At 42.5% G+C, this 27,883-nt stretch overlaps 2 protein-coding genes across 8 annotated transcripts in view; one reads left to right on the top strand and one right to left on the bottom strand.

The window, feature by feature from the left end:
* The window catches only part of LOC116427506 (uncharacterized), a 191,833-nt gene that overhangs the window by 130,720 nt on the left and 33,230 nt on the right, over positions 1-27,883 (top strand). The window lies entirely within an intron of this gene.
* InR-2 (insulin-like receptor-like) overlaps positions 1-27,883 on the bottom strand; it is a 138,233-nt gene that overhangs the window by 57,826 nt on the left and 52,524 nt on the right. For 4 of the 5 annotated variants that reach the window (XM_076368354.1, XM_031977698.2, XM_076368351.1 and 1 more), the window contains one exon: positions 16,657-18,258. In XM_076368354.1, the coding sequence (XP_076224469.1) occupies positions 16,657-17,251 (595 nt within the window). In that variant the 5' untranslated portion in view covers positions 17,252-18,258. Of the gene's footprint in view, positions 1-16,656; positions 18,259-21,610; positions 21,806-27,883 lie in introns of those variants that run through there. The other variant, XM_076368353.1, reaches the window with a different exon arrangement.

Here is a 27,883-nt window from a genome sequence, read left to right on the forward strand (position 1 = left end):
TAAAATAGTGGTTAAACCGCTATTATTCTGAACCATTCATTTACTGGCGACTTTTTTATATGAGTCACAAGCATTTCGTAATCTTATTATTTTTTAGTCGCGTTTTAATTATATACTCGAAACGACATAATGATAATTGTCCTTGCCCTTTAGGAGAAGCCTGAACTGAAAATATCTACTTACATCAATGAAATGAAATTGAATTCGAAATTTTCAAATTCCACTGCTGAAATAAGTGCAACTGCTAGACACTTCGCGATACAAACCAAAAGACGCTCTCGGTCGGTCAACATTATCTGAGGAGATTTTTCCAATGACCCCTGCCACTGAAACGGCTGATCCGTTGAAAGAGCGCGATCGATCGCCCGCTTTCGGTAAAGGGAAAGGAATCCGGTGACGAGAGCGTGAAACCTGATCCGGTTGATTAGAGGCGATCCGAGGACGTCGTGTTTCCTACAAATCGGTGAAATCGGCGAACGAAACGCGCCGATCTCTCTTTCGAATTTTATATGAATGAAGGTTTCAAATAATTCTGCGTCCCCGTTAGAACATCTTCGAAACTGTTCAAGGGATAAAAAAGCAATCTTTGTTCAAGATAGGTGAGAATACTTCAACAGAATGTTGAATTATTTATAAGGACAGTGTTGCAAAGATATCCGTAATCGTTAATAAAATTATGAAATGATACATAGATAGTTCATTGCATATCTACTTATGCAGTCATCAATTATGAAAATATTTCATTAATAATTACGAAATGATATATAGTTCATTACATAATTCATATTAACTAAACATTCGTTGAATTCCCTGTCAACAACCGGTCGGTCCTGTTTTCAGCCGCGTTTCAAAGAAGTTACTATAATTCAGTTCACGTTATTAACTGGCAATTGATCGAGCAATTGAATAACGAAACAATCCGACAAAGACGTAAAACGAGAAGTGTATTGTAAGTCTCCTCGTTCCATTTTCTCGCGTATAATTGCGATTGTTACGACTAAATGCAAGTGAACGCGATGCGTTTCGAGGTTCATCTGGCATGCCGCGCGTCAACGTCGCTAATACAACTTCGGATTAATGTATTTGGTCAATTAGGAGAAGTCTGCGATGCGTGATAGGTGTTCCCAGATATTCAGCGAGTAGTTATCATCCCGGTTAACTTCCATCACGAAAATCGGAAAACCGATTTTTGTGTTCTTCAGTTGAAAGCAGAAAATCGTTGCTGTGTGAAAAGCACAGCTAAATACTTGAAAATTAGATTAGGGTAATTAGCGTTTTAAGATAGAATGTATTTCAATAACAATTCACCGTTTGTCCTATGACGTCTTTTACTACTGTGCTCGATAGAACTGTTTTATCGTTAATAATTTACTAGAAAAAGAAAAGAATTCGATGCTTATTCTGTATCTTACTTTAAACATTCCAAAAGTACTTCACTAAAAATATTCGACATTTTCTGATGTGATGCAAACGACACGTTTTGGAAGCAACTTAATGAAACAGTGTAGATAGATTAAGGAGCACAGTTTTCTTATTCAATATTCCACATATTAATGTACTGTACTGCATTAAAAGCATAAGTGTTCCAATAAAAATGCAAGGGTTAGTCGAGTTCTGCACACAGCACAGGCTCCGACTGTACGTTTCCGAGATAACGTTGTCGGGAATTAAGTCTGGTCAAGTGGGAATCATTGTGCATTAAGGCAAGAATACATAATTAGCGGCGACACGACAGAGGCACTTATGTATGCGTAAATAACCGAGGGTTAACGCGATTCCGAGCGAGTGCATCGTCTCCCTCTATTTTCAGAGGTACTTAACGCCGCCAAACACTATAATCTCAACAGATCCGTGGAAATAAACAGCCGCAAGCATTCGTCGAATATTTCGCCAAGCCCTCGAAGCGTTTCGGACCTCAACCTACACGCTTTTCAAATTCCCTTTTCTATTCACGTTTTAGCAACCCTTTGCCTGTACATCTCACAGACACAAACATTGACGGGTTAATCACAATCATGCAGCTTTGAAATGAATTACAACTAAATTCATCGAATTCAAAGATGCATACATTGCCAACTGAAGTTTCTCATAATCTAATAGTTCCGGGTTAACTTCCTTTCAATTTCTGTTTAACTAAATACCAGTAAAGCAGCGACGAAGAGAACGCTGCAACACGGGAAAAATCTCATTGGGGATCGAAATCACATCTTGACATTCAGCGATGCACTGGCAATGCATTCACGAATGTGCACTGGAAACGATGCGTATCGGTTCTACCCGAAAACACCGTCAACGCGGCAGAATCCATTAAGTTCGAGAGAACCGAGCGTACCGAGGCTTTCCGCGTTCGCGAAAGAAGCCGCGCGCGCAGCCCGTACGATGCGATTACCGTTAATTGAACGTAATTAATTAATCGGACTTGTTTGGGAACGCGGGTTCCGCTCGGAAATCGGGACAACCGGGGAGCGGAGTTTCCAGGACCGAATAACGGGCCTCTCGATCGCGTCCTCAAAAGGAGCGCCGCGATTCGACTCGGCCCACTGTCGCCGGAACACGTTTCCTGGATTCAACGTACGCCTTGATGCCGCGAACGTTGTTAACCTCTTCTCCTATAATAACGGGTCAGGCTCGCGATGAAAATTTTCATTAACACGTTGACTGTCATGGTGGTGGTCATCGAACACCGGAGCTTCCAAATTGCTTGAAAACTGTTGAGAGTGAGCATTGAATATATTTTTAATGGTGAAGAAGGTGCATCCGTTAGTGCAGTCCCCTCCCTCGCAGGAGCCAGTTGTTTTCCCGAGGACAGTCATTCATGTTGCACGCGCTGAGCGTCTTTTTTTCGAATCGTTCGACTGTTCATAGGAAACGGTCAAGTAACGAACAACGTTCTGTTTCAGTTTTGTAAATTACCTTCTTAAAATACATACTAATAAATATACACTTAGTTTCAAACTCTGTTGTATTTATTTTGGCAAATAAATATTCAATAAAAACAATTGCTAGAAAATTGATATCGAATCAATATATTTAGTAATATAAGTGATTAAATAATAGTGTAATATTAGCATTGTGACACCAAGTCAATCATCATTATTTCTAGTACCATTTGTCACTGTTGCAACAGAATAAGTATCAACATACAAAACGTTGAAATTGTCGTGGCAGTCAACGTGTTAACAAAATTATATATAGGAAAGTATTCATGTGGAAACAATATTTCTCACAGAAGAAAGGTAAACGTGTCAATAATTAATGGTATAATTATAAATATTTAATAATTAATGTATTTTCATATAAAATATTTCATACAAGTATTTCTATTTACACACCAGCGTATTCATATTTCGAATAAATAGCAATAGTCACCGTCGCCTGATTACCAGGGATTCCAGAATTCCATTATTACCACCAGAATGAAATTACATAGTACTGCTTTATCGTAGGACGCTCGTAAATGCTGCTTCTTTAAAAGTCAAAAATGTGCGAATGTTACAGGCGACTAATCAGACCTACGCCAGCGACAACCGACTATAGACGTCAGCGGCCGCCGGTGTCTTAATTGTATTTCAATAAAATAGTAATTAGTTTGCAAGTGGCAAGCGCGTTCGCTTCTTTAAACACGTCACTAACATTTCCGCGGTAAATGCAATTGTCGCGTATTGGGACTTCACCTTTGCGCTGATTCTGTTCACCCGCGTTTCGTGTACCGCGCGTTGCACAGGAGATGGCCCCCGGGGGAGTAGAAGAGCAACAGATCAACAGCTTGATCATCGAACGAAACTTTATTGTTAATTCTATTTAAAGTGTGGATTCGTATGCATTCATGGGGAATTTTAAAGTGCAGTATTACACGGAATGCATACGACATAAGGGAATATATAAAATATCCAAAATGTAGTATTTTTTTATAGTGCCTTTAACGACTTGATAATTCTATTTTCCTAATTATATTCTTAAACATTGAAATTTTCAGAAGAGTCTGCAGTTCATTATAATATAGTAATATTCTGTCACTTTTTTGGGGACGAATACCATCGGGATAGAAACTCGATGGTTTTGATACAACGAATTCTTCTAGTCAGCTGAAGATCGCGGAGAAAAGGCTTTTTTACTACACTAAATGAAATCGAAAATTAGACGAGAAGACATAACAACTGTCTGATTAAATCCGCGTTCCTTTCAGAGGTAAACCCTTCAGCTACGAAGAGTAGGGTCCTGCAGACACCAGGAACGAGTTCGCGGCTGAACGGTATCCCGTTCCCTCGCGTAGCCGCGCCGGCGCGGCCGAATACTCGATTTCCGGCGGAAGCGTGTTGGGGAACGAGCGCGGCGTGCCAAGGTTTCGTATAATCACGCTTTAATTTCATCTTCGAGCAAGCCGCGTGCTTCCTGCTGCTAATAATAATTAAAACGGTCCGAGATTCAGCGTGAAGGATGGTTGACTGTTCTCGATTGATTCGGGGTTTTCGATCACAATCGTTACGCAACATCGTACGCTGTTTGAAAAATTAACACATTCACTTCGAGACATGTTTCTGCATGTTTAATGTAAGATCGTAATAATGGCAATGATAATTGTTATTTGTAAACGCAGAAATAATGTTGAGGTGTAGTCGATTGTTACGAATGTATTCTCCAGTTTTCCGACTTTAGTCGCTAATTCTGGGTAAATGTAAATAAATCATTTGGTAAGTAATTTACTTATCAACGTTGATTCATTTCAAGGTTACAAATTAGCTGTGTACAACCGGTGTTACACACCGACGTGAACGTATTAACACTAAAATTACTAGACGGATTAAAATGGCCCATTCCTGATTTCCTCTTTTTACAATTATTGGAAAGATCACAGATGTTTCTCTGAGGATTCACTAACACTTTACCGGCCGCTGTCACTTACGCGTGACTTCTTTTCGCCAGCGGTGATGCTCTGTTATTCTGATGTTTGCATAGGAATACATATCGATGTTGTTTTTAGAGAAATAATTGCTTTCACTGTTCTGCCTTCCCAATTTACCAGATCGTCTATTGTTAAAATCTTTTAAGCGGATGCTTCTTCCGTTAATTTGAAACTGTCTTTCGCTGCCTTCGAATTTCGAATCTCGAAAGTTTAGATCTATTACAAAGTTATAAAATATCCTTCGAGAATGCAGTAGAACCTGCATGATACTCGTCGGCGCCAACCTAACGGCGATGCAATAAATATACGGCCGACAACGTGTTAAAGGAACTGATTTACAAATACGAAAACTGAACTGTAAATTAATTAAAGCCACAGATGCCCTCTTGAAGTGTCTATAGTGTTTCAAAAAGTCAATTTAACTATTTGGTAGTTTTAGTGTTAATTAATGCCGGTAAAATCTGTTATAGGAACTGCAGATGTATATTTATGCTATATAATTAACCATAAATATATGCATTTACAAATACATCAATGTAGGTGATCAGAATTTTGAACTTTCAATATAGCGAATTGATTCGCCAAGGTTGTCTTGCTATTTTATATAATTTCAATCTATAATAATATCTAAGCTTTCGTCAACTATTTTTCTTATTAAACATGCTACACTGCATAATTACAGTAGTGTGTATTTTCTTTTAAGCCGTTATACGCGATGTATCACAGATCTGCGCGTCCCAATTTATTCACCCTCCGATTCCGAACCGTCTACACTCGCACCACATTCGCACGCAGGCATCGGATAAATCACCGGAAATAGAGCGGAGACGTTTAAAAGGTGTCACGGGGTCGTCGGCTTTGTAACCAGCTAAACGAATTTCTCCGCGCGGATCGAAGGTGAGGCGTCTCGACGCGAAACTGGTCGATCGACGGTGGTGGGAAAAACCTGGGGCTGGTGGTTCAGTATGCCAACGTCGCGTCGCGTCGCGTCGCGTCGCCGCCACCGGAAGCATCGAGAGGGAAAGTGGAAGCAGGGCGTCGCAACGGAGGGTGTCAATTAAATAACCGCCGTGACCGCGGCTTCGCTCGCGCGTGACGAAATCTACAATGCTGCGCGATGTCGCATGGCCATTGATCTTAACCTCTTGTTATATGACCTAACTCCTTGAAATCGAAACCGTTTTAACCAGAAGTATCTGTTCACTACTTTCCGATAAAGTATCGATGATATTTTTCACAATTAACGTGAGGAGAAATCACGCGGATATTGTGGAACTATGTTATCACGATTTATTCAGTATCAATACGTCATACGAATTTTTAATACTAAACATCTAATTTCAGAATTTTGCTACATCAAAGTCGACAGCGACTGAGATCATTTGTTCTAGAATCAACACTACTTCGACGCAAGGTGTCAAATTCAGTTTCTCCTGTAATAAAATTAACACCTACAGAATAGTATAACGTAAGAATGAAAACATCACGTAGATACTAATTATTTCTAATTATTAGATTGAACTGCTACTAAAAATTACTATTTCTGTTCGCTCTTTAATGTCATTTATCTATGCCACGAAAGAGAACGAATGATACTATCAAATAAGACGTTGAAAATGCTTCTATCGACCAACGCGTTAATCGCTAAAAGATAAGTTCGTTCTGCGTACACCGCAAAGGTAGAGCTAGCGTTCGAGGATCCTGCACGGAGAGCGTCAGCGAAGAAAGTCACGCGAGGGTGAGCGAACGACGTAATTGTGTGACGCGAGTCGAGGGGATGAAGGGTGACGGACCGTGGAGAGTCGTAAAGGCCTGGAACCCACGCCCGGAAGCATCGAGCCGTGTTTTACGAGCGGGCCAACTTTGTTTTCGGTCGTAGTTGCCGGAATATACGAATCCGCGGCCCAGACGACGGCGACGACGACGACGGCGGAGGGAGTGTTCAGCCACTCACGGCGTGGAATTATGCAAACGATATTTCTGTGTCATCCCGCGCGCGAGAATACGCGGGATACTCCCGGCGCGTCGGACCGTGTCAGGTAAATCTGGGAACTCGCATCTGTTCTCGTTCGCACGACGTGATGCGACGCGACGCGATGCCCGCGTGTCACAAGCCCATGGCATGTACGAATTCAGGAAAAGTAATATTAACTTCTAATAATCGAAAGTTTTCTCACTAGGAATATTTGACGGTTTCTGATGAGACGTGGATAACATTCTTTGAAACTAACGTTACGAGGACACATATGGTAATTGAATCACGACAGAAATTAATGACTACTTTGCAGTTAAGCCCTTAATCGTCGAACACGTGGCACACACGAATTCGGGGAAAGCAGTATTGACTCTTTGCTATCGAAAGTTTTTTCACGAGGAATGTTTGACGTTTTCTGATGAGATGTAAATAACATTCTTGAAAGTAACGTAATGAGAAGGCATACGATGATACATAGGTTTCATTTAAAGAAACAAATAATGTGTATAGATGTATTGCTTGCGAAACACTCGTTCAAGATAACTATGCAACGCAAACATAAGTGCACAAATATTATCAAGTTAAGTTATAAATATTCCTCGCGGGCTGTATAAGAAGAACACACTGAAGAAAGCTATAGAATCGGATATATCGATAACGGTAACGATATTGGCACCAAATAACACGTGAAAACGAAAAGAAGCAAAAGAGGAAGTCATTTATATCCGAGCCTAACATTCGTCGTCTACCATTTGTCAACTAAGAACTTTTCTGAACAGCAATGAACACCAGGACTACCAGACGAATGAAAATGACTGTTAAAATATCACGTCCCTACTACGGCAACAATAAAAATCCCAAACTTGAAAAGACGTATTTCTTTAACTCTTACAAAAACCATTCAAAATAAGTCACTTCAACCGTTCGATTCCAATATTAAGGGTTAAGCACCGACTTTCACCGAGCAACTATCCATTGAACAGTCGATTTATGCGCTCCGCGCGTTATCCGCGTGTCTGCGGCGATCGACTCGCCAATTACAAGTCGCGATCCCGCGAACAGATATTATCCAACCGGGTTATCGGGCGGCTGGAAAGGTCAGTTACTCGTGTAGCGCCATTTATGGTCGGGGTGGTTTTCGCGAACCGCGAAAGAAGAAACGTGTTCACCACGAGACAGACAGACGTGAACGCGACCAGGAGCTTTTGTACTGGATCACGGCGCTATTATCAACCGGCTGGCCGGCCGGCCGGTTAATCGTCGCTCGCCGGAACGAGATCCGGGGCCGCCAATTACGGCGGAAACCCGGCGAGGATAACAGCGAACCGCTGCCATTTGCCCGAACCGCATAAAACACTGCCCGACGCCCCGTGATATCGCTAAATTATTCGTCAGCCGATGGAACCCTCGCATCGTTACTGCAACGAGGTATTGCCGGTTTGCTACTCGACGGCTAGACTAAGGAATGCGTGTCTAATTAGCCAGTCTTCATCTTTCTTCATCTCTAAGATTAGAGTAATTTGCTATCCGTCAATACGGCTACATTACCGTGCGCCTCTCATATCTTGGCCGGCCACCTACGAGTGAAGTCGAGTAATCTGCCGGTCGAATGCCGCAATAATGACGGCTTCAAGCTTCGGTGTCTACAAAACGCCAAGCTGCGAATAAATTTAATTGTTCGTGTAACGAGAAATTCATGTGTTCATTGTTTCACAACGTTTAATATTCCTTACGCGTCGTTTAGTTTCTTATGAAAGGAGTTTTAGAAATTCAACAAATCTTCGTTGGAAAGGGTTGAAAGTGCACGGAGCAAGTGAAAGCGTGACGCTCGATTGAGTAGTCATAGCAATAGGGACACCTCGCTTTGACTGCTTTTTGTTATTGGGCCAGTCGTGTATCAAAGGAAGTGAGCAAACGAAAAGCGACAAAGTGGGAAATGATAATAGAAAATGAGGAGGAAAACGTTTTGGAAGAAACGAGGAGCTCGCGAACGAATCCCCTCGTTGCTCTGCACTTGTAGCTTGAGGGTAGTTGGTCAAGACGCGAGAGGCCTACCGTAACCAATGAAAACTACAAACAAAACACATCGCGAGGGACCTTCTCTTGCCTCTTCGCCGTCTGGGTAACCATCAAGTGGTAGACGGACGAGAATAAAAACCGTTCGCGGTACGTTTGAGCACGTTGTTGGCTTCCGGTGTAGAAAGAAGGAAGTCGGCACGCGGCCGCTTGGAACCCTAGCGCAGTCCGATGATCGCTGGCTGCGGCGAAACGGAGATACTCGAATTCCGCCGGCTGTACGCGGCTCTATCTCGTAATTAGTGGCGCGACGGGGAACGTTTCATGCGATTCTCTATGAAAATACTAGCGTGGAATGAGGTTCGTTCGTTGGTAGCGATCTTTTCGAGGAGACGGAGCCTGGAAATTCACACTAACGATCGGACACAAGCTGCGCGTATGTAACTGTCGAGAAGAAACGTTAAGTGAAACGTACGGACTGAGAGGTTTGTCGTTAAGCGTGATTACTGCACCTAATTGGAACGACCGAGAGTCTCAGATTATAATTATAATATAAACCGGAGTGCCCGCTGCGCGTTTTACTTTCGAGTTTCTCCCGGCGTTACCGACATTGTAGTCGATCGAATGCTCGGAGAGTAGCAGGTTCGCGTGAAATAAATGTAATTTCAGGATTATGTGGCGGCGTCGGTGTGTAATGAGCTCGAACAAGACATGATCCATTTGTTTTTCACCGAGTTAAGAGAACGTGGAGAGAGGCGGCGATGAAAAGGGTACAGAGTGTCTTCATTCATATTCCTAATTAGCGAGCCGAACAGCCGCTGCGCCGCGCCGCGTCGTGCCAGTTCGAACAGAATCGGGTTCCGTGGCTCGCGTGTGCGCGAAAATCACGTTTAATGCGTGGCATCTGCGAGAGGTGAACAGCCGGAAATGCAAATCGCGCGTAATTTGCATTCCCGGCCGGGCGGCGAAGTACTTCGGGAATAACATCGTGTTTAATCAACCGATCCGCTCGGACTAACCGGCTGACGGTGCGGGATCACTCCCGTCGACCAATTTGAATGTCGCGTGTATTTCCGATACTTTTACGAGCGTTCAGTTTCGGATCGAACAATCCAAGAAACTGAATCATTGAACCGGAAAATTAAGACACGGAATTATCGAATCGAACGAGTGAAATATTGAATATCGTAAATGAAGTTTGTTGATGATAGATGAAGTGTTGATCGAGATTTCATTCAAATTTAGGTATCATTTCGATCATTCGATCTATCCAACTTTCGATCTGTCAGCAGCTTTTAAACGGTTAATCGTTTGATCATTTAATCTTTCAATTTCTCCATTTCCCAATCCTACGATTAATACTTCAACTCAGTTAAAAATCAATTCTTTCCCGATTTATATATCTTGCTGTTGAAACCGTAATTTCCATAAATTTAACCAATGACGCGTGAAATTGACTTAATTTAACAATATTGAAACATTCGCCCGTTCGAGGAAATTATTAGTGATGAAGAAACTGCTCCGAATGTCAGCCACTTAACGTGACGCAAAACAGAGAAGGTTAGCAACGTTCAAAGGAAAAATTTGTTCCCGTATTTACGGAATTTGGCCGTGCGAAGGTTTAAATAGAAAAAGAAACAAACTGGTTGTAAGAGGCTTCAGTTCAACGACGCCCGGCCGGTATTAAAGGAAAAATAAAGAGCGCGATCGACGAGAAAAAAGTGAATGAAACTTGCGACGCGGACGGGCCACTCTCTCCGTCTCTGCGCGCCGCGCTCCGTCGTTTCCTCGTCGGAGGAACGATAACACGGAAGGCAAATAAAACCGACCCGGCTACTAATGGAAAAACGAAACGAAACGAAGCGAACTGTCGCGTTCGGGCGATATTTTTCGCCTGCGAGTACTTTTGAATGTCTGGAAACGGAGCTGTGAGAAGGAACAAGGAGGAAACAAGCTTCCGGCGACCGGCCAGCCCTCTCGATTTCGATAACCCGTTCAGCAAAGATATAGTTATCGCAAATGGATCGAGAACAGTTTACGTGCATGGTGAAGAGCATTTTGTTCTGTTAGAATACACCAATATATACGGCATGTGCGCATGGAACATAGATCTGGGAAGCATGTATATAGTTATCCTGAGATAGTTTAGAGCCTATACACACGAGCGGCACGGTCACCGCGCGATCGACGAAACGACAACAAATCGCGACAAGAATGACAAATATATGTATTTCTTTCTTTTTTTGACCCTTTGCACTCCGCTGTCCCCTCTCAGGGGACATCGTAATTCTAGCATACCACTCGGATGTCCCCTCTCAGGGGTTTTTTATTAGTGATTACGAGGAATTAAGTTATTTCAGCGCAACTTTTTGAGACATGCATGTTTCCCTGAAGTTTTCTCTTGAAATGGCACAAGAAATCAAATCAAAATATAGTAAAATTACTGAGATACATAAAAAAAAATGTCAGCGGATTTTGTGTCAGAAGAGAACGTGAGAAGCGTGTTCACGACGGTCCGAGCACTTCTCGGCGCCACTTGAAAAGGGCGATAAGGAGAGTTTGTAGAATATTTATATTTATAAATAAAAATAAACAAATTTAAAACTGGAGGAAAAGATTTTCAAAGCTGAGCTCAGTCTGGTTTGAAGCGTCGAGCGGTATAGATAGATCTAACGAGTGAGAAAATCGGAAAAGTGATTCTTATCTTTGTAAATAAGTTCTTTTGGTAAATATCATTTTGTGAGTTAGTAATAATAATTAGAAATTTTAAACCCATGTATTTATTCATTTTTTTTTTTTATTAGAACAATGGCAAAGCGTTCAAACACGAATGAGTCTCATGACACAAGTAGTAGTGAAGATGAGCTCCAGATAGACGTTTATACAAATATGTTAGAAAGACTAAATGTAGAAGAAAACGATAGCAATGATAGTGATATCGTCCAACCAACAAGGCGACCAAGAGATCGCATAGATAGCGATAGCGATGAAAGTGATACGGAAGGACGGTTTATCACACTGTACAAAATTATAAAAAATAAAATATTGATTTTTTTTGCAAATATACATTCCTTGATGTCAACCAATTCATATAAGTCCAATATCATTATAATACGTTACTTGGTTCCAAAACTACACTAAATAATATGCGGGTCCGTAAATGCACGTTTCTGACGCGAAGGCGCGCTGAGTAGCTGGTAGCCAACGTCCAGAATGGTTCGGAGTGCAGAGGGTTAATCGTATATATTATGTAAGATGAAATTTGCTCTGTATATGTGGCACATGTACATAAAATCGCTAGCGTAAACGGTTGCAAGTTTTTGCATAGATCCTTATGACGCGTTTTCCGAAGGGGATCGAAAACCAAGGAGCCCAAGCAGTTCGAGACAAGCTTTGAAAGAGTGCACACTTATCATGAAGTTCACTACATGTCATATTCGAATGATGAACCAATGCTTAACACGTTCGCTACCATACCGCGGAGAAGAGATTCCACCACAGCCCAATACGTATTTTTCGAATTTCTACAAAACTGACTGGAGATTTTTATTTACACAGTATTAAAATCTAATAAATAAGCATATGAACCTACTTTTTCAATGTGTCACACATATGTGACGCTGGACCATATGAATAATTTTGTTCGTATAGCCCAGCGTTACATATGTGTGACAAGCTAATGGATCCATAAATTACATATGATTTGTATTGAGAAAAATAAGTATGCCATGTTTAATTAATATAAACATTTATATAATTTATTTACATAATATATTATTATTATACAGTTATAACTTAATATAATTTATTTACATTTTATAGAACATTTTGAAACATATATCAATACATAAACCTATAGGTTGGCCCTCATTAGTTATGCATGTTTCGTATGCATAACCATGTCGCAGTGCGCTTCTTTTTCTTCGCACAAACACGACATGTCAATCTGTCCTCTAATTTTATTGGAAAATGTTGTACTCCGCTGTACTTGACTGTGGGGATATTAGTTGTAATATTAAGTAATTTTAGAGTAAGCTTAATCTCTGAACTCTAAACAAGAAATGTGCGTGAAATTGATTTTATTCAGTAGCTAATTTCTATTCCAAATTGCTATATCAAACAAGCGAAAAAAAACTTTCAGATATCATCGTATTGTTTTTCGTGGCATGGAATGATATGCTGTCATCTGATCACATCGATCAATCCCAGACATATTTTTATTATAATCAATCACGGTACGGGGTTTGATTTTTTTATTCCTCTTGTAGACAATACTTCTACTAAATCGGCATTATGCTTCGTGGATATTGTTATTACGTCTCGTTTGACTTTCTATTTTTAAACTAAGATATTGTCTTTCCTTCGGAAGATAAATTCTCCAGATCTTATTTTTTTGTGAATTACGATTGCAAGATTACCTTTACGATCTTTTCTAAGGGTTCCTACGTGAGTTTTATTATTGTACAAAGAAGAGGCTAGTTCAACGCTATTGTAATAATTGTCCATGTAGACAGTGTAGCCTCTTCCGAAATAATTATTTAATAATTTATGAACAACAGATGAAGCATGTCCGTTTTCATTGTTCACTGTATGTTTTCCAGAATAAGGAGGGACATTTAGTAAAAATCCATCTGGTATGCACAGTTTGTGTAATTGTATTCCATGCTTTGCCTTTTTTGCGGAATGTATTGTCTAAATGATAAACGACCTCTCCATAATAAGATTGATTCGTCTATCGATAAATTCTCTCCAGGGTAATAGCAGTTTCTTATATTTTTTATCAAATGCTGTAGACAGCGAAGAATTTTCTTAAATCAATTTCGGGATATTATTTTTCTAAATAAAGGGTGATAATAAAGTGGGTGTGTACTTCAATATGCTTTTAGCATAGGCATTCGGATGTTCTCCATGATAATACATAATGCTAAGAATTTTTTCATTTCCTCGACTGTAGCTGGCTTCCATCCATTTTGCAAATTGGAAGATCTTCTGGAAGGATAGAATAACATAACCCGATCATTTGTCCAATTAACAATTTTCCGTATGAGCAAATCATCAACAAATAAAGAAAACGTATCTAGTTCCGAGGCATTTTGTGGAATATTTACTTTAAGTCCTTCCATTCCAATAAATTATGTAAAACGGGATAAATATTTGATTCTGTCCAATCACTATTTTCAAAATTTTCACAATCTTCATCAAGTGAATCCTCACTTGTGTCAAAAATTAGTGATCTACTGAGATAATCATCATCTGATAAAGTACTGTATAAAATGAATCTACGGTATTACATTTCATGCTTTCATCGCTCGAATCATCATACAATATTCGTCTGTTCTTCATGTAGGATCTCGTGAGCATGAGAAATTTACTTACTAATCTATGAAAGTTACGTGTTATATTACAGTAATATTCATTTTAAGCTACTCACATGTCTGTTTCTATTTTAACAATTGCAAAGCCACACGCACTTTGGTTTAATAAATTTTCTAAACAATGTAAGGTAACCTCAGACCACGCGTGCTGGTAATAGCTACGACCCTTCCCAAACATATTCGTTACAATCCGGACAAAATTCATTTGTTTATTCAAAGAAAACATGCGAATTGACTCCGTCACACATATGTGATGTTGGGCTCTCAATGGAAATCGATGCGTCACACATAGGTGACGCTGGTAGCGAACGCGTTAAGGCATTGGAATATTTTAGACTAAATTGATTTTTTGTAACATTGATTTATATATATTAATGATGTTCATGTTAAACGAATCTGGAATATTTTAAATGTACGTGACGTTAATGCATAATGAGAAAATAATGTTCATTGCGAGTCCTGTAGTAAAAATATTGTTTACTTCTTATATATAAATCTGTATTGCATTAACTTAAAAGGCCACTTGTAGATACACTCGGTACACTTCGTAATTTCATCTGAAAAATCATTTGTAAATTCAGTGTATTAATAAACTTATAAAAATCAACTAACATGTTCGGACAAGTTAATTCAGATTTTCGCATCCGGCCATGGAATTAATTGTTTGTGGCGTAGTTTTCTTTTAAAGTATTTGAAAACCTTGAAAAAAGGGAAAGCACTGCTCATTTATCGCTGGGATAATTAAATTATTTGCTTGAAATATACTGTTTTGAATGTGAAAATTTGATGGCAACGTGCAGACATCCTTGCGCAAAGAGTTAACTTACCACCCTGTGGTGTGTGTGTGTATTTTGCTTCAATATGCAAGAGTTTCTTCATTGCTGCGATATTATAAAACCAACTACATTTTTACAATAAAATACATTCCAGTGAAGCCCAAACAGTGCACAGAACCTAAAGTCACAATAAGAAGGAAAGCAAATGAAAACTGCACTAGATGCATTACTGGCTAGAAATATCCAACATTTTCCGATGAGATACGAAGCGAAATTCTTTGAAACAATCTAAAGAAAAAACATATATAAACTAAGGAACAAATCTATATTATTTCAATACTCTACATAGTGATGCATCATGCAAATCTTAATATTATATGTAAAACTTCACCTAATTTTGCTATATCAAATCGTGTAATGATTATCGACAGTTACCTCTCGAGTGCAAAGGGTTCATTCTTTTCGTACAAACCAATTAGCCCTTATCAAAGTGATTAATAACACGCACCTAATCAGCAGAATTTTCTTACGCGCGCGCGCGATCTTTCCTATTATGTTTGCCTTCGTGCGAGCGTGCCACTGTCGGTGGAAGGGATGGAAACGGGGACGCGGTCAATATTTTGTCAAGGGTTCAAGGGCTGGGGTCGAAGCTCCAATTTCCGACGAGCGCGCCGTGCTAAATGATGCAGTTCTACGGCGGTATCTCGCGAGACGCGAACAATGCTCGCGGAGGGTCGCGTCAGGGGCAGCGATCACCGGCGGAATTTTACGTTGCACCGGCACTACACGCTCGCGATCCAGAGTTCCGGGGAAAGAAAGAGTTCCGGTGGGACTATCGCCTCGGTATTTATACAGATCGGAGTGATCGGGACAGATGAGCGATATTCGGAGCGCCACGGTTCAACGACCAGGCTGCGCGGCATTTCCATCGCGATCTCTTATTTACCCTTCGCCGGTGAAAGAAACTGGCTCCGTTCATTTCTCTGAATTTTGCATTGGTTCGACCATTTCAATTTCCCGCAGACAAGTGTTCCAAAATGTACAGAGCTCGGGGGTTAAGAAATTGGCGGGACGAAGCTTGGGGGATGATCATTCGTGACACGAGGACGCCTAGCGATTCTTGTATCAGCCGGAACAGTCACAATGGTGTTATCTTTTCACTGGTTTGTGTGAAATAAATACTTCTATCATTTGCAGAAGCTATTTCTTTCCCTTGTACTGGCAGACTACTTTTTAATTCCACGTAACAAATAAGCTATTCAGAATGACTATCTAGGAATCTAGGAACGATTCGTACTACTGACCAACTCAACGAGGATGAATAAAAGAATGGTCCCAACATCTTATTCAATCCAGACCAGTGCTTATCGAATCCAAATGAAATCTTACAACTACCCTACACAGTAACCAGTTAAATGACTAGCTACAGAATGAACGTGAACCAGTTAAAAGATCAATTTTTCTTAGTGCAAGCAGAAACAGAAAGAAAGGCGACTACTATTATTTAATCGAAGAATATACGAATCGATGTAAACGTAAGCGAACGATCAAACTTGAAAACAAATCACTCGACTGGTTCGCGGCACGCGTTAAAAGCGAACCTCGACTCACCTCCGTCTTCTTTGGATGAACTCCTTGACGTTCCGCTGGGATGATCCGCCAGCGCGGGGAACACGAGTAGCAATAGGAACAGAACGGTCCAGGCCAGCGTCCGACTCTGACTGATCCACCAGAACGGTGTTCCCGTCCGCGAGCTCCACCGCACGTCGCTGGAACCGCTGCGGCCGGCGGGGTCCGCGGCTAAAAAACGCGCGGCCCGATGAAACCTGTCGTGCTCGAACGTCCTGGACAGGGTCATGATGTCGCGGCGTCGGGACTCGCAGTCCACGGCGGAGTTGGTGGTCCTGTCGGGCAGCGGATCGCAGCGTAGACGTTCGCAGAGGTCGCAGCTGTTGTCGCAGCTGTTGTCGCTGCCGGGTGTCGTCGTTGACGACGAAAGGGAAGAGGGTAAACGGGACGGGTCCAGGGTGCCACGACCTGCCGGGCAATGGCAGTGGCAGGTAGCGTGGCCGGTGCCTGCCACAGCGGACAACGTGACGATCCTAGGAGCAATGAGGTCTGAGCCACGTGTACCAGCCTCTGTTGCGGCCGGATCATCCGAGGGCGACACACTGCCAAGCTTGCGCGAGCACTGCGCTGACTTCATTCTTGCGTTCCTCGGGGACGAGAGATTTCTCCCCCGCGTGCTCTCGTCAGGACAATAACCGTGTGGTGTCTCTGTACCGATCACCGACAACGACGATTCCTCTTGGAACCCCTAGGATTCCTCTGGTATTCTCCTTTCGGTAGAGCAATGTAGGACAACTCCTCTGAGCGTCTTTTAGTGTCTAGCCGGGTACTCCGACTCCTCACTCATCCTCGTGTATCTCGAAGATCGACGAGCTTTTACGGTCCTTCGCAGGAACCTGGGGAATATGCACTGGTTCACTTTGTCTCTCGTATGTTTCTTGTTCAAGCTTCTTCCGCTTTCACTGTGAGGGATGATTTAGAGGATTCCGAGCAACGATCACCGGTCCCTTTCTTCTGGCTCGGACATGTTCTCCCGGGTTCTGATCCGCAGTACAAGGTTCCTAGGGCCGAGACAGAGGGAGAGAGAGCAGGAGAGCTTGCAAGCTTGACGAATTCGGCTTGGCCAGGGAAAGACGACGAGCCGATTGGTCAGGCGACGCCATCGAGCGGCTCGCCGGCTAGCTCCGCGCGCCTACTGTCCTCGCGATCTCCGGCTGTACCAGCGACACGGCGATCGATCCACTCGCGCTGAATATTAAATCCTGCCGGTCGCGCGGCCCGCGGTGCTTTTTCCTCCTCTCCTCCGCCTTCTTCTCGTTAGGGTCATGCCACGTCGCGCGATCCACTGCCGCGATACACAGCCTCTCCTTCTCCTCCTCTATGGCCAGCCGCGCCGCCCTCGTCGCTTTGTCGCTCTGTCTCTTTTACCCCGACAGGGATATTCAATTCGCGGGTCCCACCTCCTCGTCCTCGTTTTATTAACTTTCTTCCCTCCCTCCGCCTGTTCGTCTGTCCTTCTGCCGTGCTCTTTCCGCCCTTCACCGCGATTCTTTATTTCCGCCTCGTCCGATGCTGGCGAGATTTCACCGCGGGAACTCGCTAGGGAATACGTTTCCGCGTCACTGTCCGCTCGAATGGATGATCCTGCAATCAGAAAATCGAGGAGGAGGTTAGACGATTCTTTAGGGTTGATTGTTTCGTGATCCTTTGGGGATTTGTGGAGTCTAGGTTTTTCAGGAGCTTGCGGTGGGTTTGTCTGAGTCGGATATGACTTAATTAGGCCGTTTTGCTTGTTTATTCGAGTCGATATCACGATCGATTGCGATGAATGTTGATGAAACACGTGGCTACTGGCAGATGTTTTATCTAATATGGATCTTCGGACTATGTAGAGGATCACGGAGGGTAAACGCACGGAACGACCGATGATGTAATAGATTTACGTAATTTTAGGATCCTAGTTTTAAATGTTTTCACATTGAAATTTAACGGAGAACAAGAAACAATGGAAATACTGCTTCGTTTTCAAGCCGTCTGATCGGAATGGCCTGTTAAACGGTTGTACAGCGAACAAAGAGACCGGAGAACATGGTTCTCCGTGTCGTGGATGATTCAGCGTCTCGCGGATGCGTCCGCGGAAATCGATGAATGCTCACAGCCTATAAATTCGGTTAAAATTGGAAGGGCTGCGAGAGGAGAGGAGCGACCAGGTCGAGCGGAGCGCCGCTTGTATGGCCATGCGCGGCGATGAGCAATATTCCCGAGCGATTCCGAGATGAGAGCGTCATCATCGTTCAGGAATGTTTGTTTGCGAGGTGCACCGCCGCGGAGAACCGGCAAACGCTGCTTTTCATTACGCGAGACCCTTCGTGACGTGGTTGCGCCCTGACCGCCCTTACGCTCCGCTTCCTCTCTCGACGCTTTGCAACCCCTACAGTTCTTTCGAAATTGAAAGTCGATCCTTTTGCGACAGAAATTCTGGTTTTCACGGTGGAAATGATTACGCTGTTATTATAACACCAACTGGTAGTTTGTTGGTTTGTTTATTAATTACTGTTTATAATTCATTTATTAATATTCTTACATTAGTCTGTAAATTGGCAACCTTCTTTTAGACAATCTTTACACGATTGGATGTGGATTTCAGTGGTTTCTCAATGTATTTAATTGAGACATTTACTTTTTTAAATAAAAAAAATGCATGGTTGAGATATCTACTGTACAATCCTTGATACATTTATATTTTGTAAATGTAAGTCATTTGTAAGTTGAACGTTCCAAGAATATAATTAAGAATTTAACCAAGTAAAGTAATATGAGAAAATGTATTCACGTTTTGCGTCTAAATAATATGAGTGCACAGTGCAATAAAGCGCAGCAGAAACACACATCGCAAGCCACGTGCACCGTTCTGAGGTAAATAGAACACCCACCCCCTTCTAGTTGTCGCAAGCGTAAAGTCGGTGAATTATTCGAAATGGGCTGAGGGTTTTATGCATTCACTTGCAGGTTCCGTGTCTCCCCTGATAACCAGGCGCAATCTCCAGCAGAGAACCGAGGATAATTTCTGATTTTGTTTCTATTATAGGAGAAGAGTCTCGGAAATGGAATTCTGCAGCAATTTTCAACCCTCTGTCCTGGTCAGGGAAACAATTACAGCGAAAATGCAGATCATCCAGTTTCAATCTATCCTTTCCACTAACTAAGAAAGCAGCGTTCTATTAAAAAATCTATTACATCAGCAATTTATCGAAGCGTATATTCCACCACCATAATACATCAAATTACGTCCAGAACATGTGCAATGCAATTAAATATAAAAACCGGTGATCCATATTTTCCTTGCAATTAACCTTCCAGCTGAGATAAAGGGTTCAAACTTGGTAAAAAATATCCGTCCACCATAACCTACCCAGTGATTTATCATCAGTGTAACAGCGAACTCATAGAACCTGTCAATTTGACGAATATTAAATTCTATAAATATCATTTAGCAGAGGTTTAAACCGATTTTAACCGATGCAACTATGCGAATACTAACTATGTACCTAATTTTCTATCTTTCAAACTCCAACCTCTAAAATCTATACCAAAGAACACCTATGTCCGTAGAAACACTATAATAAGGTATACCCTAAACGTAAATTTAGTGTTAAATTGCTTCATAAACACTTCCGAGTTTTGCATTCTACGCGAACCCACAGTCAACAACAAACTTCCATTTGCTTGAAGAATGTCTCTTCTAATGCAACCGTTTCTTCCTGCAAACTGCAACTCAGATTCCGATATCCTCGATCGGCAGACATCCTCTCTGGGACGTTCGCAACGTCTCCTACGCGTGCAGAAGACCCGTTGGCTCGTTCTACGCTTTATAACCGGAGACGATCTAATATTAGTTCCGCTGGCCCATGAAATCGTGATTCTGTTTTCGCGACGTCGTTCCTCTACCGCCCACCCTCCACGCTGGTCTCCTTGCCCTCGTACGGTCCTTTGACATTTCCGTTCCGACCCGGACCCGTAATTAATAATCAAACGGGTTCGCCTCCTTTGCAAAGCAGAAAGAACTGTTTGCCCGGTGAAACGAAAGAAAAACGCTTGGGCTGAAAACGAAACGGTACACGTCGTCTGCCACGGGGAAATTCCATCGGGATTCTACACGGTGTTCCTCCAATTCCTTGATTACCTTCTTCACCCTATCTTTATAGAGTATATCATAAAAATCCCTTTCAGATTACAGGCATCTAATTTTCCTCATTTTAATACTGTAATTGCCACGCAGATCAAACCGATCCATTCCCAAATTCTAGCTTCACAATCGAAGGAAATTACGAAAACTACTTCAGTGGATAACTAGTAATATCAAGCAAGCTGCACGATACTCGAAAACTGTGTTAAACAATCTCCTTGTCCGCGATACAACGATCCCACAATTTCGATGACTAATAAACCCTTCTGCCCACAAAAACCTCAAGAAGATTCATTCAATCTCTTACAATCGAACGAACGAATACCGACGACAGTGTCAAACGGTCGTACACGACAACGCGATCGCTTCCCACCCTAACGTTATTAACTTTCCACGGCGATCAACAAGCACGGGCGAGTCGAACGCGTCGATGGTTAAACGCAACGTCTCAGGCCAGCACCCCTGACCAGTGTCAACTCGTGAAATCCGGCGCCAGGATCGATCTACGACGTATCGGCGCGTCTGTGTCGCGGAATTGAGCGTGGACAATTGGCGGATCGGTCGTCTGGCATCCGTGGTCGCCGGTCATCGTTGTCATTTGCGTCGGGAACGGCAGAAGAATAGAGCGGTCGTTGTCGCAGAACGAAGAGGACGGATCCGGCGGGCGGTGATTTAATCGAGCGGGATCGGTCGGTGCCAGCGCGCGTGCTGCCGCGTACGCGGCCCGACTCTGACCCCTTCATACGCAATAAATCAATTATCGCTCGTTACGAAGAAAAATGCACCTTCAATCGAATCACGTTACTTAACCCGAGTGTCATGGTAACCAGAACGGTGTTTTGCAAGCACGCGCCCCGTGGACCCCGGCTTTCGTGGCTGCTCAACAACGGGAACGAGCTCCCGCCGCCTGTTGATCGGACTCCCGACTCGACGACCTGCTCTGCCACACGGCCGATCTGATCCCAATCCCGTGCCGCGAGTCATTCTTTTTAACGAGCTCGTACGCTTAAGTCTCTCCCGTCTGTGCGACTGTATACACAAGTTTGCGTTTCTTCGCCATAGACGCGAACAGTAAGCTAAAAGTGCATAGGGGGCAAGAGAACATGTCCACTCGCGGCGCTCGGTTCGGTAGTCATGGCAACAGTCACGCCTCAGTTTCGGCAGGTCCTTGTTATTGGCCGAGTCGCGCAACCGAGAATGCAAGCGAAGCGGAACGCGATGAAGCGAAATGTATAAACATTAGCGTCGGATTTCGTAAAGAAACCAGAACTGCTGGGAAATCACTTGATCGATATACTCAGGAATTTGGTTGATCGTTTAGGTTTTATTTTTTTCACCCAGTTTCCTGTCGGTTTTATCTCTTAATTTCTGATATTTTCGATTATTGGTTTGCTATTCGTTGGTAGAGTTACTTGTATCCAATCAAAACTATAAAACTATAAAGTAGAAATACACCTTTTGCTTCTGTGCTGTCTTGATAGGCATCAAGTCATTTCCCAACTTACGTAATGAGATTCCCTCGTATTTTGATTGAAGTTACAGAACTTTTGAGGTACGAACATGCATTTTTCGCAATGGCTGAGATCGTATTGGCAGTTATTAGTTGAACGCGCGCGGTAGATGAAGTTGTAGGAGCTAAGAACGAAATTCTTTTCTTATATATTCGTTTTAATGAATAAAAATGCAGTGACATCAGATTGGAATTCATAATGTGATACATGCAATATAAACAATTCAATATTTAATCCAATCGAGAATCGGTCCAAGATTTTCTTCAAACTGCAATAGTTTCCACCATGATTATTGAATCGGTAGTTATGGCAACAGTGAAGTCTCGGTTAGCAGGTGTTCTTGTTAGTGGTCGAGTCGCGTAACGAAGAACGCGATGGAAATAAAAAGTAACGGAATTAAATTCACAAGAGAGTGATGGAGAACGGTGAAAACAACCCCTAAAATGGAGAATGAGAGTATCGTGGAAACTATTGCTGTTTGAAGAAAATTTGAAATAGAATTGTATATTTTTAATATTGAAAAGAACAGATTTTCACTGATACGTTTCTGATCAAATGTATCTATTTCAATGGGAGATTTCTTTGCACGTAGATTTCTCGAGTTATGTAAACGCTAATTATCGCAGATCCGTATGTGGTTCGTTGTCCACGACAATTCGATGACGAGTAAAATTCAACTGCACTGTTCCCGTGTTACGTGCATTTCCGCGAAGCATCGAGCATCCCCCGTGCAAGGAACCTTTAAACCAGAGGCACAGCGCAGCGAGGACACAAGAACAGTTCAGAAGTGGCGGAAAGTAGTTCGACCGAGTGTCCGTAAAAACTGAACACGCAGACAGAGACTCAGTTTCCCGGCAAACTGTACGATCCGTTGTGAAACAACTCGGGTCCGTAGAAGTCCATCCGCATGCATAAGAGAATTTCGTGATACTGGCGAGAAGTCAGGCCACAGTTTGCCGCAACGGCGCGGCAATTGACTCTGATGTACGTTGAACAGGGTAAAGTTGTAGATTTGACAATCCGCCCGCGGAGAGAAACGGAGTGTCTTCCAAAACGGGACGCGTGGCGATCTCCTACGGCCATTTCTTCGTTTATTGAGTGATTTATACCATTCCTAATAAAAGGTGGTCAAACTTAAAAAGAAAGTAGTTCAAATCTCAAATTTAAAAATTCCAAATTTCAAATTTCAAACTTCAAATGTCAAGTATACTGATTTCAAATCTGGCGCACGAGAATTGAATATTATTGGATTCCTCTGAATCCAAGCGAAACATTGCTGTCTCGAGATCAATATTCAAGCGTTGCAATAAATTCAGACGACGAAGTAGGAAAGAGGTCGTTGACCAAGGTAAACATAATTACGAAGCAACTTGCAGCACAGTCGTTGGAGAAGCTTTTACCTTCTTAATCACGGTTCTGTTTGCCGACAAAGAGAAACAGCAACGTGGAGAAGTCCAGCAAACAACTGGGTACATCTCTAAATCGCGATGCTCCGCGTAAACGGTGAAATACGCTGAGTTTCGCGAGGTTGAATGCAAATCGGCGTGACTCGACGCGCTGTTTCGCGCGTTGTCTCCCGTTGTTCGACACGCGTAATGTCCGACGCGGCCGTGATCCGTATCGATCCGATCCGGGGGAATATATCTGATGTATTCCGGCTCGACTCAACGCAGATCCGATCGACACGTTTACACAATTCGGTCCGCGCGTTCCGGCGCGGCCGGGTATTAAATTTTCGCTCTGTAAAGAGGGAATACGTAATTCACGAAGGGGGAACAGGCGTTCCGCGGAACGCTCTGAACCGAGTGAACGAAACAAATGGAAGAAGACGAGAACGAGGATTCATGCGCTATTAATCTCGTGTCTCGTGCTGTCGAGTTAGCGAGTGGCTAGGCTGCAGTGGATATTATTCGCTGCTAGACTGCGGAAGTGCATGTAAATTGAAGTTTCTATGGACGGATCCCAAGAAATTCTCCGCGAGAAATTCTCCCGTGAAATCTGTCTCGAATGTATCATTTCGAACGACACGTACATCGTATTTATTCAAAGCTTTAGGTATATTTTCACGAAAACCGCGGGTGCCCCTAAAGTTAAACCGTAACTACCATTAACGCTTTGTTCTCGAACTTCGAGATCTTCAACGTTTCAGACACGTCAGCTCGCGTTTAAGCATCGATCTAACGCAGGTTTCGCATAGGGTGTTCAGCAACAGGTGGCAGGAAATTTGAGGGACTGGCTTCACAAGAGAAAAATAAACAATAGGGCAATCTTAGCTTCGTTTCTCAGTGATTCGAATCAAATTAGTCCATAACCAACGCAAGCGATAATTCATTTATCTGCCAACGAATACTGCGACGAATCGACGCAAAACTATTCTAGACGAATAAATGAGATATAATTCGAAATCCGCGAGTTTTAAGCGAAAAAGTACAATATAACTGAAATTCGGCGACGGCTGTATTGATGATGGATGTCTTTCATCTTAGTTTTTATCTTCCTCCATAATCAACAACGATCGTCAGTATCGACAGTCAATCCAAACAGAAATCCCGATCGATTCACCCCTAATATTTAACCTAATATTACCTCAATCGATTAAAATCTAACCAGTCATAAGATATTCCTGCCTCTCCACCTACAATATTAACATTTCCATCTACAGGCACATTTCTCATTTCGTCGTACGACGCGATCAACGCTGAACCGTACCGAAAACAATTCGATCTGTCGCAGCGCGGCCGGTGCAGGCGGCTTGTTCCGACAGCGTGCACGCGCGAGTAAGTGCATCCATCGAGCGAATCGGTGAACGAGGAAGACGGATACGGCTGCGTCGAAGAAGGGAGAGGGAAGAAGTTGTGCTGTGCTGTACTGTGCGCGGCGCAGCGCGGTGAGGAGAAGCGATCGGCGAATGGAGGGGCCAGCGTGGCGTCTCGGGAGGGGGGCAATAAAGATTAACGGGCTGAAAGGGGGAGGTAGCAGGCCACAGGCTTCATTCACCACGCGGCTACGTTCTACTATGAAGTGTTTGTACTCGCGTTTGCCGCTCCGCCGACACGGACAGTCCGTCCGGTTGTTCTACGTTTATTTCTCTTCTCCTTCTCTCTCACTTATCCTCTCCTGCTCGCTCCCTCTCCATCTGGCGAGTCTCACGGTCTCTCTTCTTCTTGCACTTTCGCATACCGTGTCAACTGTGACGCGCTCAAAACGGAAGAGTCAGGGATCGAAGCTATGAAAACGATTTCCCGTGAACCGTAAACGAATCATCGAGCTCTAGCGACGCTCCAATTCCTTTCGGATGACTGGCCGACTCGGTTTAGACCGACCATAGAAGCTGCTACTAGGCTGAAATGTTTGGCTGGTCTGGGGTTTCGCACCTCTGCGCGCCGTTGGATTCCAATAAGCAGAGGATTTTAGTGGGGTTGATGTTGCTTTCTGTTTCTCATTCGTTTCGTTCTTTTGTTGGGGTTGTTTGGCGTTTTCTGGTTGCCTCTGAGATTTAGCGGGGTATGGGTTTTGTCGTTTGTAACGGTGTTCATTGTTTCTTTATGGATTGATTTGTTGATTATGTTTTTACTGGTTTTTACGTTTTATTCTGGCGTGTTGTTTTGTTTCTTCCCTTGTTTAATTGTTTCTTAATAGTGTTGCAACAGTGTTAAATCGAGCATAGAAGCTAGCGCTAGGCTGAAATATTTGGCTGATCTAGTTTTCGGTCGCATCTATATGCAACTTCAGATTCTACAATAACACTTGGTGGTTTGCTTTTGTTTGCTTTTGTTTGCTTCTGTAGTTCTTCGTTGCGGATTTTTCCTTTTTCTCTGGACGCCTTCGAGGTTTTAACAGAGTTGTACGTGGGTTTTGTGGTTGGTAACAGTGTTCACTGTATTTCATTATAGTTTCATTCGCTGGTTCTCATCCTTTTACTCGCTACATTTCATTCTGGCTTTTTTCTTCCTTTCTTTGCTTTTCTCTTAATAGGGTTGTTGCCGGGTTAGGGCTTGAGTGTGTTCGTGGAAAAAGCGAGCTCACCCTTGCACGCTACATTTATTTCACCGTATTCTCTCCGCTCGGTACATTTGCTAATTAATTTCTATTTGTTCTGCCTCTCTTCCCTGTTTTCTGCTTGTTCTACTTAACACGTTGAACTCGGCGCCAGTCATCAGTGTTGCAAAATTCTAGGAAATATTCCTTGCTGCTTCGGGATTTGATTGGAATTAATCTTTGGGAAAGGTAAGTTGAAAAAAAAGGTTGAATTTCTTCTTTTAAGTCTTCGTTTCATAATTATATCATAATTACTATTTATTATACAATTACAATTATTATACAATTATTTTATATTGCTGGCAATTTGTTTCGTGTCACGCAATGAAAATGATAATTATTGCTATCGTTTAGTGATTAACCACGGAACTCATTCGGTTATTCTGCATTGACTCCTCGGTAGGAAAAGATCGTTGGAATTTTTCGGCGAAACGTATGATTGCGAGTTACGCGGGACTCTAACTGCAATTTATGGCTCGGAACGTGGACAAAAAACGCGAACCGTTGACAATAATCTTCCGGGGAATAGTTCGGTTGAAATACTCGCGGGTCGGGGTAATACTCCAGTGTCACGCGACAAAGATAAATCGTAATCCACGTGTGTTGATTACTGTAGATTATGCTATTATTCATTCCAGTATCAAACTAATTCTCTTCCACCTTTTCCATCGTTCACGATATTACGATATTTCAATTTTTAACAATCACACCACAGCTCAAGAGGAAGTTAAGGAGACTAAACTGAATTAACTTTCGAAGATCGATGAAGCCTCTTTCTAAATACTGCACCACTTCTCAAATTTTTCGCAACATGTACATTATTCACGCCTAAAAATGAAAAAATAAAAAGAATAAGATCATTTTGTTTAGAAGAATGGAAATTCACAAGATTCACCCTAATTTAAACTATCGTCTCACAAGAATTAAAAATATTGTAGAAAATCATTCGTTATTTACTGCTGGTATTATTAGGAATATTTAACAGAATTCTAAAAACTTTTAATGTGAATATTAGTTGTGCCGGGGGTGGAAGAGGATTAGCATACCAATTCGTAACAGCGTAATACGGGGCGAGGCACTTAAACGCCACTTAAATTCAATTAGTCGGTCGCCCATTCGCGGGATCTGGAATTCCATCGTTCGACGTCTCCGTAAAAATAGATCTCGCATGGAGTATCGGTTCAACGCGCCGGAAACGGGGGGCCAAAACGCACGACCGCGGCGAGCGTACGAATGGAGGATAGATAGGGAAACTGATTCATGGTTCCGTGACTTTTGTGAGTAACCACAAAACTTCATTATTCTGGTATACATTCGTTTGGCGCGATGTTAATTTATCAACGGGTCGGAGTTATCGCGAGTGAACAGTTAAAGGGAACTTCCTTCTTTCAATGCATACAGGTACACCACTATTGTTACTTGAATTATTTGACAATATTTTGTGTCAAATGCTAATCATAAATCAGATTACAATCTTACAGTTCGAATTATAACAACGATATAGAAACTTTTCTTTGGCTAAAATATAGGCAAC

The sequence above is a fragment of the Nomia melanderi genome, chromosome 6, assembly GCF_051020985.1.
Source record: "Nomia melanderi isolate GNS246 chromosome 6, iyNomMela1, whole genome shotgun sequence".
NCBI classification, from domain to species: Eukaryota; Metazoa; Arthropoda; class Insecta; order Hymenoptera; family Halictidae; genus Nomia; species Nomia melanderi.